Source organism: Siphateles boraxobius, unplaced genomic scaffold (assembly GCF_051911475.1).
Source record: "Siphateles boraxobius isolate OS27281-9 unplaced genomic scaffold, OSU_SipBor_1 6, whole genome shotgun sequence".
NCBI classification, from domain to species: Eukaryota; Metazoa; Chordata; class Actinopteri; order Cypriniformes; family Leuciscidae; genus Siphateles; species Siphateles boraxobius.
This window is the reverse complement of record NW_027509186.1, coordinates 35,572,501-35,585,615: the sequence shown is the minus strand read 5'-3', so window position 1 is coordinate 35,585,615 and position 13,115 is coordinate 35,572,501. Positions and strand designations below refer to the sequence as shown.

At 38.0% G+C, this 13,115-nt stretch overlaps 1 protein-coding gene across 4 annotated transcripts in view; it reads right to left on the bottom strand.

The window, feature by feature from the left end:
- The window catches only part of tiam1b (TIAM Rac1 associated GEF 1b), a 94,885-nt gene that overhangs the window by 10,829 nt on the left and 70,941 nt on the right, over positions 1-13,115 (bottom strand). For 3 of the 4 annotated variants that reach the window (XM_077206974.1, XM_077206975.1, XM_077206976.1), the window contains one exon: positions 3,762-3,956. In XM_077206974.1, the coding sequence (XP_077063089.1) occupies positions 3,762-3,956 (195 nt within the window). Of the gene's footprint in view, positions 1-3,761; positions 3,957-10,415; positions 10,469-13,115 lie in introns of all 4 variants that reach the window. The other variant, XM_077206977.1, reaches the window with a different exon arrangement.

Genomic DNA, 13,115 nt, shown 5'->3' with positions numbered 1-13,115 from the left:
GGTTTGAGGGTTGACAGTGCTAAAGGGAAATTTGAACAGTAAAGGCCTGTTCACACGGGACAATAACGATAAAGATTGAGTTCCAATAATCGTTCTAAATTTAAATGAATAGCCAAGTCGACACCACAACTATAACGATAACATCACTGAGAAACAATATCGTTGGATTCACTTTCAGAATGATTGCCCAGCTGATGAATAATAAACACAATGACAGCCAATCAAAATCCATCCTGCTTTAACGAGCTCAAGCATTTAAAGTGGTAGACGACAAAACTGCATTGAGTGCGATTAGAATAAACAAAACGATATCACCCACTAAATAAATAAATAAAGGCAATAAATGCATCCACACACACACACACACACACACACACACACACACACACACACACACACACACACACACACACACACACACACACACACACACACAAAAATTCTCAAACTCAAAAAACCTATTATTTTTATTATATAGATAAAATATATGATCTTTCTATTATCTGTTTTGTTTGTAATAAAGGTCCTAAAATATACGGGATAATGTAAATCCAGCTTGTTACTTTATAATTCCTTACAATGTATAAAACAATTGTCATGGCAGTCATTATCTGAAAATATCAAACCTTGGAATGTTTATGTCAATAGAAAACTTTGCGCATGCTGATTGCGATTTGTTGAAATATGCGCTTTAAGTAATAAATGGATTAACATCCTTCTATCTCCTCTCTCTATCATAGACATACATTAAGAGAGAGAAAAGCTGCATATACTTCGAAAAGATCGATAAAAGTAAAACATAGTGCTATGGGTTTAAAGGCTACATTTTATTTGTTAATGTTTTAACAGGCTTGCAATCCAAAGGATCCATGCAGATACACCACAGTTACAGTATAATAATGCGACTAACCTTTGCGGATGCGATGTATAACATATTATGTTGTCGTTACGGTGTCTTTAATTGTTTCCCCATATTCTTTGGATCAAGCTAATTTGACATGTTAATAAACCCAAATGAAAGAACATATTCATTAAAAAAGAACATATGGCAGGGTTTCTCCCGTCATGTTTCATGGTACTTCATTATGACATTTCGGAGTTTAAGTGCAATATGCCTAATCAAATTCTAGACCAAACTACCGCGATATGTAGGGAAATATATTTGATACAGGTATTATAAAACCATTCAAATAAATCACTAATTCTTTTTTTATTATATCAGTAGTTAAGGATTAAAGATAAAATACTTTTTTAGTCATTTTTAAATATTCACGAGTCCTTTGGTCGAGTCCGAGCCAAGTCTGAAGTTTATTAAAATGCAACTCGAGTCCGAGTCTCTAACTAGAGTGCCCAACTCTGGTGTGTGTATATATATATATATATATATATATATATATATATAGAGAGAGAGAGAAAGAGAGAGAGAGAGAGAGAGACAGAGAGAGAGAGAGAGAGAGAGAGAGAGAGGCTTTTGCAACGGATAGTTCTAGGAACTAGCCACCAGGGTGGTTTCCCGAGAACTAATGGTTCCCATAGGAACGTTTTCCTGGTTGCATTCGCACCGCCAGTAGGAACTCTGAAGTGGCGTAAGCCACGCTTCTTGTTGTGACTTTTATTTTGACGGAGCTGAGAACGCCAGTGCCTGAGCACACAGTGCTCGCTTTCTCTGTGTTCATTAGCTTACGATCTGTTTAACAATCCTGGCTAATGCGTTATTAGATAGAGCTGTTATAAATAAGTAGACAGTAATGAAAAGTTATTAGCGTATGCCATGTGATTGATATCCAGTGTTGCCAGCTGAGCAGAAATACATAATCATGTATTGGTCCTCTCAAAGGGGAACACTAAAGTCACAGATAGTTCCTATAGTGCTGGTTTAGACCTGGACTCTGAAGTAGGAGCTAAATTAGTTCCTCCAAAATGTAGTTCCTAGAACTAAAATCGTTCCTAGTTCCTGCGGTGCAAACACGCCAAAAACCGGGAACTTCCACCAATAATTCTAGGAATTATGAAAAGGTTCCTCCGGTGCAAAACCCTTATACATATATATGTATAAGGGCTTTTGCACCGGAGGAACCTTTTCATAATTCCTAGAACTATGAAAGAGTATATATATATATATATATATATGTGCGTATGTATATATTCACACACTCATTTCAGGTTTCAGTTCTGCTGGAGTGCTTTTTTCAGACTGTTGATTTAGTTCTCTGCTCAAACAGGCAGACCAATCCGAAACACACTGCAAATATTCCCTGCGACGGACAGGATCTCATCTAATCTCAGCCATCCTCAGACAGACGGGAAAATACTGTCATGTCTCTGTCGCTGAGCTCGACACAGCAAGCAAATATGAGCTATAGAGTGAGAATCACTGTCTGTATCTGCCATAAAGAAAGATGGGTGTCTGAATGGCATACTACTACTTTTACAGTACGCTTTATGAAAATCGTCTTTGCGCATAGACATTTGCCAAAAAGTGTAATATAAAATGGATAGTTCCAGTCTTCAATGCTGAATCATAAAAAATACATAAACAGCTAGCTCATAGAATAACACTCTAAGTACCTTATTTTGCAATGCAGAAGTAAGAGATTTTTTGATTCATTCGCCACTTAAGCATAATAACCAGAAGAATATCAAAGTTCACTTAAAGGTAAAACTAATTGCACTACAACTAGTGTCTATTATTATTATATTAATCATAATAATAAAAAAAATACCAACTCGCAATATCAAGCATAATGGAGTGTTTTTGCACAGTTAAATTACTGAAAGCCTCATTCATTGAAGTTAAATAGCCATTTTAGCAGAGACTGTATATTTGTTCATAATATAGTTACATACTAATTGCTAAAGCTCAAACTACAGTAGTTTCAGTTTCGATTGATCCCCCTCCCGAAAAAAACAAAAAAACTAAAATAGCATCTAAGGCATCGGTCAGTTCCTATGTTCGGCCCAGATTATCTGGTAATGTAAGTGTTCACATATCAAATCTTAAACCTCCCGCACTGCTCGCGCACACATCGGGCCGGCATGACAATATCAAACATGTTTGATTTTATTTTAAATCAGAATGATTACAACTATTATTATGTAAGCACTTCCACAACAGCCAATGAGAGACAAGTCTACAAGGCGACGGAAGTGACTGAACTTTTGAAATGGCGACAGCGAATCAAAAAGCAGCTGTACGGGAAATGTGGCAACCACACAACCTTTATAATGTGTCCTCATCATATAATGTCTACAGCAAGCTGACGCGACACAGTCTCCATTTAGTTTACATCCGCTTCCCCGTGAGATCAAGTGAGGTGCTAAATCTGGCAGCATCATCATCATCTTGTAGTGTGTGATGCACTACGGTTATCAAATCTTGTAGTGTGTGCAGGTTTGAGATTTGAAAGAATAAATGTGTGTAATGCAACCAGGTTTCACAATCAGTTAATATTAATAAACTCCTGTAGTCTGAGCCTAAGGTCACATTACATTACAGTAGCACTTTAAATCACTATCCTATTTTTAAATAATAGTTTACAGCATGTACTACGCAGTATAGTAGAATCCAGAAGCAGTCAGAGAGTGAGTGGGAGCAGAAACAGACAAGCCAAGGGCACAGCTTTTCCCTACAGGCCTGTCTCGATGAAGGGCACAAACTTCTGTGAGTCAAACATATAGACGAGTATATAACACACACACACACACACACACACACACACACACACACACACACACACACACACACACAAAGAGGTACTGACTTTGACGTAGGTGCGCTCCGTCTCCACCAGTTCGCAGATGACTTTGCGGAGTTTGTCGGCATCGGACAGCTGGCGCGGTGTGGCGTTGCTCGGAGGGAGCGAGGAAGACTCCGGGCCGGATGAGGGAGAGACGACTTCGGATGAGGGATTCATTTCGTGAAGACTGCGACAGAAAGCTGCGACCTGCTCCGTACTCTACAGAGAGAGAGAGAGAGACATGAAGATTGAGACATCTCAGAGTCCTGCACTGTTATTAGAACACACACACACACACACACACGCACACACACACGCGCGCACACACACACACACACCTACACACACACACACCCACACACACACACACACACGCACACACACACACACACACACACACACACACACACACACACACACACACACACACACACACACACACACACACACACACGTGCACACACACACGTGCACACACACACACACACACACACACACACACACACACACACACACACACACACACACACAAACACACACACACACACACACGTGCACACACACACACACACACTCGCAACACCTGCAGCTGGATCCTTCCGCTCAGATGCCTGTCAGAATGCTATAAAAATCATTAGCGCTCATTTGCTCTATTTTCAGCGTCTAAAACTCTCTTATCTCCTCCATCACTTCATCTTTTTGGCTCTCCCTCTCTCTTTCTCACACTCTCTCTCTCTCCCTCCCTCCCTCCCTCTCTGCTCTTCTGAAATGTCTTCATTTCATCGGAACGGCAATCAAAACACAAGCACCTGTCCATGGATGCGGTTGCTATGGGAACGGCTGTGATGGCACATGGACTGTCATTCTCACAGTAACACTGATGGACTGAGAGAAAGTCCATCCATCTACTACCAGAAGATATCTTGCTACATTGTTTATACTACAGTAGATACATTATATATGCAAGGCTAATTGGCAAGACAACTTTACTTTGTTTGCAAATAAGAAAGCTGGATATTGTCCCAACATGAAGAACGCATTAATAAAGAACTTGTATATGAAATACATATGCCTGTTTTCAGAATACAGTGTCATTTTATAACATTAGTCTTTTGTTTTCAACTCAGGCACTTCATAATGTGAAGCTGTTTTTGCACTGATGCCAGACTCGTTCATTTGTTATGAATAATCTGATCTGAACTTTTTGATATTGAAAAAGATTGTTGATGTTGAATAGTTAAAGCAGATTTAAAATCAAATGACAAGAAAGTGCCTCGTTATAAATGACTCATACCAAGTGATATAACATTACTCAAATATTTTGGTCAAATTGCCCATCCATCCATCTATAAATCCATCCATCTTTAATTCTCTCACTCTCTTTCACTCTTTCTGTCAAAGCCGAAGAGTTTCCTTCTAGATCACCAACCCTTGTGTGCTTTTTTTAGTAAACATACAGGGGAAAATATACATAAACTTCGAATCAGATATTTACGGTCAGCAATCGGATGCTTGTTATAGAATTAACATTTCAATTCCTCTTATCGATTCCTTTTTGTGCAGTTTAATACGATTTTAAACCATCCAAGCGCAAGAAGAACAAATGCTCTGGAACCGAAAAATATACACAAAAATATGTCACAATATCCTCGTAAACTAGGGCTGTGCAATATAGCTAAAAAAAAAGTATAACAATATAATATTTCATATCGTTTGGTATCGATAATTATTGACATTTTTATAACATTATGACAAGTAGAATAGTTTGAATTTAAACCACTGTTTTTTTTAATTTTTTTATCCACATTATTAAGGCAAACAACAAATTATATTAGTTTTAGCAGTCAAAAACAAAATTAAATGTAAACAAAAATATCTTCTTTATGTGTTATATTAATATATAAAAAGTAAGTGTTAAAGAAACTCTTGAACTTAAATAAAATGTTACAAAAGGTGTGCAATTGTAAATGTAAACAGAACAATCAAGGCAAACTTTGAGGTGGATCAACATCAGTAATAAGTAGGAGTGTAACGGTTCACAGAATGCACGGTTCGGTACCGTTTCGATACAACAAAAAGAAAGAAATGCCAGAGAAATGTCCTTGATATTTTTATTATTATTATTATTTATTAAAAGAACAGTTATTTTTAAATAAGTGAGAGTTTTCCTACATCTTGAAACTTTTATTTTTATAAATGGGAGTAATCTTTGAAGGATGAACAAATAATGTTTTGGTCATCACATTAAAAATAACATTTAAATATGATAATATTTGAGTTTTGAAGTGCTGGAAAAAGATGTGTAAACGTCCATGGTTACAGTGAGTGTTACTACAGTAAATCCATGGTGAATTTTGCTGATCTGTGGACTTAAAGCCTATAACTACTTCATTCATGACACAATATTTCTCCTGGTTTCCACGTCAGCGCTGTTTGATCCATTAATTTGAATGTTTCTCACTAGATCTCACAGCGATGTTATTACTTCAGGCGAATTCAAATGCTTTCTTTACTAGCGCTGTGCAGTAACAGTGTCGCTTGATAATGATCGGCTTGCGCTGCACGGACATTGGTCCAAACTGAGCGTGAAGTACAAAATAATGGGCAGCGCAGTTTTCCTTCCGCTTTCATTACGTTTGCCATTTCATGTTGGGCAACGTTGTGGTGGTCACATCATCTTTAACTTCGCAGCCCACTAACGAATCAGTCAACATGATGTGGAGAGCGCAGTTCATGGTTGCAAAGCAACGACAGACGCCAGGGGAGTGAAAGCGATTTGGAAAGGAGGAGAAAGCGGCACAGCCGCGCTTTCCACACGTTTTTAGATACGATATGTGAACGGCCCCTAAGATCTACGGGCAATGCGCACGCATTTTAATGAAATTATCGAGTGCTATATCGAACATTTTTTATATCGTTACCGACAATGGTGTACCGTCGATAAATACCTATACCGTTTTATCGCCCGGCCCTTATTGTCTTAAGTGAATATAAACAGTTTACAAAGAAAACGCATGTGTAACAGTATTTTGGATCTGTGCAGCTCTTAAAGTGACAGCAGCCTAATATTCCTGCTGAAATAATGTTAATCAAACAACAACAGACAAAGAGAAAATTCATTCGCTGTTTTTGACTTTTGTTACTATATTTGTAATGCATATTTTATTTATAAAGTGCTGTGTTATTTTATATTTGATTGCAGTTTCTGTACCTGAATACATGAAAATCTTAAAACATTGTTTATTTTAATTTTATCTTTGTTCAGTTGTATTTATTTGTGCAATTGCTAATTTGTTTATTTGTTTGTTTTTTTGTTACTGAGTGTTTACTTGTCTATAATAATGCTTGAAATGTATATTAGTTAGGCTAGTTGTTTTTGCAACGGTATTTTTAAACCACAGACAAAAGTTCCTTCCTTTAGCCTGTTGATTTTTGTTCATGGTATTCAGCTACGATTAAATGTTTTGCAAAAAAAATCGGAATGTGTTATTTTATTGTATTGGAATCGAAATTAGGAATCGATAAGCAGAATCGGAATCATTGAAATTCAAACGATACCCAAATATATAAGTGTCTCAAAACTAAAATTTGAATATCTTTAAAAGATATAATGGCACAAACTTAGCAAACTTTATCGAATCGTCCCTGGAAGTGCTCGTCGGTGCATGCAACAAAGTTGAGTAGAGTTTCAATACATGCAAATGAGCAGCAACACAATGAACAGACAGCCAATGGAAATTCATACAATAAAGTCAATTTGACTTAAAGGGGTCATCGGATGCAAAATTCACTTTTATATGGTGTTTGCATATAAATGTGTCTCTGCAGTGTGTGGACACAACAACCATACAATGAAAAAAATCTATTCACTCCTTTTTTTTAATCCTCAAAAAGCCTAAACACTCTCAATAATCAGGCTTTTGGATTTTCTGAGTACTATGATGTCATAATGCTAATGCTCCGCCCACGACCACTGCATATTTTGTATTAGCATATTTATGCCCTCAGCCATTGGTTGGTTGAGCAGTTGCTCATTATCATTTAAAGAGACATGCACCGAAACAGGTCACTGTGAACAGAGCTGTTTTTGAGGAGGTGAAAGGGTGTTGTTTTACACAACCATTGAGGAATTTTAACCAAAGTATACAAACTTTACATGAACACCCTAAAGAATCATACCAACTTGTGGAAAATGGGCATCCGAAGACCCCTTTAATTGCTTTAAAGGTTCTGGAAGTGATTTCCGTCATCGTGCTAACTTCTCAATTAGATCACATATCTTCAACTACATGCTCTCTATCCTGAAACCGTATGTCAGCTAACCCAAATTCTTGTAAATAAAGCATTTCTGATTGGCCATGGTCTGTTTATGCTGTTCACAAAGCTTACATCAGGTGTGATTTCTCAGGGCACCAATTTTAGTGACAACTGTCAGGTAGTAGGAGCATTTTTTCTGCGTTATTAAAAAAGAAATGCTTCAAAATAATTCCTCAGGGGTGTCAGGGACTATTGGATTCACGTTGTCTCTGTATGTGTGTAAACAATAAATCAGTTTCTAAATCAGAGACGCAGAATTTCATCTCCGAGGGGTGTCGGGCTTCACCTGTCACTTTAGTAATTAGCTAAAACATCATCAGCTGCCACAACCATGGCGTACAAGCGCCGGGAGTGCTGTCAAGATGTTTGTGATCCCGTTATAACGGAGACAAATTCACACGCTTTCAGATACAGCAGCTGTCAGCTTTCCACCACATTTCTCCATCATTCTCTGAAACGGCACAGCTAGAGACAAGTACATTAGGAAACCAGGAAAGTAGCCCTTTCCTACATCGCACATCCACCAACACAAAGTCACATCGGAGGCTTTTTTAAAAGAGAGACATAAAAGATTATTTGAAGAGGAAGATCAAGGCTAGCGTTCATGCACAAACAGACAACCGCTTGCACAAAACCCAGCATAAGTCTACTAAAACATTTTTTTATCTGAGGAGAGACATAAACAATCGTCTGAAGAAGCAACACATGACGACACTGATGAGTTTCCCAGAATGCACTCATGAAAATGTAAAAAGAGGAAATTTTAGGTCATCATTAGCCATCACTGCAAAGAGAAAGCACCAACAGTGACTTTCAACTACTTTTATTTACTTAGCAGACTACAGGTGATTGTTGTGGCTGACAGTTTTTTTCAAACGTGTGAAAGCTGCTTTCCGTGTTCATTAGCGGAGAGAGTCTTAACGGTCCTCGACTGCCCACGCAAGGACACACAAAGGATAAATTGCAGTGTTTTTCCCAACGTCCTTGAGTCTCAGAACAGCATGACAGAAAATATGACACCCAACACAAAATAAAGCACATTAACAGCTGGGAAAAAGCCATTGTCACTGCTGTGAAATGAAAACACTTGTAAGTTGTGTTTTCTATAAGGTGTAAAACTCACACTTTGAACAAAACCCTAACGCTAAAAGTGCTTTTTGCAGGCAAAAAAGTATATTGTCTACTGTCAGAAGTCACTTTAAAACTAGGGATGCACAATAAATCGGCCACCATATCGCTATCGGCAAATCTATGTTCATTTTTGATGTTATCGTTATCGGCCCGATAAGAAAATTTGGCTGATATATTAAAGCCGATATATAATGGATTATGTCCATCAGCTGAGACACTTCAGATGCACACTGTGGTTTTGAATGGCTTGAAATATGATGGGAAAAATAGAGTTAAGCGCAACATACACAGCACGAGCCTTTCATATTGGTTACATAAAATTATAATGAGAACATTTTAATTGTGTGCTTGGGACGTGCCTTTTAATGGTAAGACTTTTGTTTTTTTTGTAATCAGGGGCTCTCAAAAATTATTAAAAATTTTAGATTTATGGGCCGATATGTCGGTTATCAGTTTTGGCCAAAATTTTTATATCGGTGCACTGCATCCTTATTTAAAACCATGTGGGGTTTCAGTGTTAAACTGGAATTATTGATCTTATTATGAGTACAAAAGGTTGCATACTGTGAAGAAACAAACACGGACACCTACACAACAGGATATCCACACTTCCAGAGAACTTCCCTCCATTAAGTCCCAACAAGATCACCACACCCTGCTTAAAATAACAACTTAAACCAGCCTAAGATGCCTAGGTTTCCCAGGTTTCTTTACTGTTAAAAAGTGCACAAAGTCACTTTAAACTGCCAGTTTGGGATCTTAAGACCATCTGAAGCTGGTTTAAACTCTTTTTCCCAGCATGCAAAAAAGCACAAAATTTGCTCATGAACATAATCCGATTGTTCAATAAAACAAATCTAAGACTCTCAAGTAAAAACCATTATATATGGTACGGTCATAGTATTAGACGGTACTTTGATATATGACATTATGCATATATATATTTACATGGTACTCTAAGGTATTTCAAAGAACACCAGGGAAATATCATGTAAAAAACATATTATCACCATCATCCATATGAACATTGCGTAAAATTATGGCACTTTTTACTAGTGAACGCAAACATCTGACATTCTGACAGCAACAATTCACGAAACACAAACAAAAAATATGCGCTGAAACCCAAAGCATCATTAACATCCAGCGCAGGATAAAAAAAAGTAAAAACGAACTAATCGATAAAAGAGCATGATTTAAGAAAAAACACAGACATAAAACGTCTCTCACCAGGTGCAGCATGTCATAGATGGAGTCGGAAGAGCGTTTGCTGTGTCTGTTGCGTTTGAGCACAGACATGACTGACTCAGGATCAGCAGAAACAGCTTCGGAGAGAAACACGCCGGCCCACTGTCACTGATGCTGGATCAGTTTCAGAAAACGCCTCAGAAATCACAGATTCAGTGCTGCAGCACCCGACTACATCCCACCGCTAGTGACAAATAGAACAGACAGAGAGAGAGAGAGAGAGAGAGAGAGAGAGAGAGAGAGAGAGAGAGAGATGGAAGGGGTAGCTCTTTTCCTTTCTCTCTCTCTCTCTCTCTCTCTCTTTCTCTCTCTCTCTCTCCCTGTCGTTCGCCCACCTCCTCTGCTCGTCCAACTCCGTATTCACCCGCCCTTTCTGATGCGACACCACCTCATTTATCTTCTTTCTCTCTCTTTCTTCCTGGCAGGCTGAGCAAACACTGAGCTACATGAGTTAAGATACTCAATACACAAGTAAAAATAATCAAGGGTAAACGGAGAGAGGAAGAGGAAAAGGAAGTGATGTTAATGATGGGCTCGGCAATTTCAAACCGGACAAGAATACCAACACAGTGAGATAAAGAGAGAGCTGTAGTTAGGGATATGCAAAACTACTAATCTTAAAGGTAGTATTAGGTGGGTCGCCTGAAAGACTATTTCATTAATCATCATAAAGTTCAAGTAAATTATATTTCTTACCTGAGCACCCAATAAACAAATGACCTTTTATTTGAACTACCTACATATACCTATTATTTGAGATAACAGATCAGAATGTTAGTGTACTTCTTTTGCGATTTCACTACAGTGGGTAAAATCGAATTCAACACATTTGAAAGGTTTTTAATGACCATATAAAGGTAGATATCACCTCTTTTAGCTTAAAGGGATAGTTCACCCAAAAATGAAAATTCTGCCATTAATCACTCACCCTAATGTCGTTCCAAACCAGTTAGACTTTCGTTCATCTTCGGAACACAAATGAAGATCTTTTTTATGAAATCTGAGAGATTTTTGCCCCTCTATAGACAGCTACGCATCTACAATTTTGACGCTTTAGAAAGTTCAGATCTTAATGGATATTTGCTGATCTCTCAGCCTAAAAAAAAAATAAAAAGCCTTTTTGCTGTGGAAAAAGTGCCCAAATCCCTCTAAAACCATCAAAACATAGCTGGAAACCTTGGAAAGTCTTCTATTGTGTTAAGACCACTTTAGGTTGGGTTAAGGTCTTAAATGTGCAAAAAGCACAAAATTGCTCAATCACAATCACAATCAGGCTGGATTCAGGGTCACCTGACCACTATCAGATGCTTTTCTTATGTGTTGTGGAGTACAAAACCAGCTTGACGGAGGGGTCTTGAGGTGCTTTGTTAAAAGTTTATTGTTAAAACTATTTTTAACACGACACGCCATCTTAAAACGTGAAGCTTATGATAGAGAACTGTGAGTCATGACACAAAAGGCCAAACATGTCTGTCTGCATGTTGATGTCTTTGTCTATATAAAAGCAGCGCTTAAAAGGGGATGAAGGATTTTAACGTGCAAACTGTCTAACAGCTGTCAGCACGCTATTAAAAGCACCCCCGCTAAAAATACAAAACTAAAGACGAAGAACTAGTCGACTAGTAGGGAAGTAAGAGATGCTTTTCTCAAAAATAGAAATCATTTCTATCACAGTAGCTGTGCATTCAGCATTCAGATGAACAAATCAACTGAACAGCAGGCTCATGATTTATAATATAGGACTGAAGTGAGTGTCTGTTTCATAAAGATTGATCATCTGAACAGCCGTGTGGAGAGAGAGAGAGAGAGAGAGAGAGAGAGAGAGAGAGAGAGAGAGAGAGAGAGAGAGAGACAGCGGGGGAAAGTAAACAGAATGAATGCACCAGGACTTAAAAGAGCATAGAGAAATGCGGCGTCAGATCATGTGATCCAGGCTTCACTGCGGTTCATAAACACATGCTGTGATGGTAGAGAGCAGAAGCACGATCGTTAAACATGACAAAGTGACGCGCCGCAGAACAGTGATATGGCAGAATCACTTCAGACCTACAGGCTCATACTGCCTTCAAGTCACATCAGAAGGATTGCACTTTAATTCACAAAAAATCCTTTCTTTGTCAATATGTAAAAAAATAGATTTTTTTTTAAAATGCAGGCTTCGTGAGCAGAAGACACTTCTTTCAAAATCATTAATCCAATCTTTTGAATAGTAATGCACACTAATCGAGAATCATCCTTTATAGCAAAAACCAACAGTCAACTGAAAGGGAATGAGAAATATCCGGCGCTGAACAACGAACTTGCCAAATCCTCTACAGAACACTTTTACGAACAAACACGTCTCCTGATAAAACAAATCACACACACCGCAAGCCGAATGGCCTGTTAATGTGGAGATCAGCAAGCAGAGAATGTCAAAACAGACTGTAAATGTTTCTCTCACTGCAACAAATGATCCAAAGCCCTCTCTAGTCCATCTACTGAATAATATCCACCAGACAGTGAAGCACTACCAATGTACCATTATTCCCAGCAGAACTCATGAAGTGAAGAATTTTTAAAATAAAAAATATAGTAGCTCCAAAAAGTTTTTAGACACTTGCAATAGTTACATGTGCAAATGTAATGAATGCATTAAAATGCATGAATGACACTGTATAATAAAGTATCAAGATAAGTGGC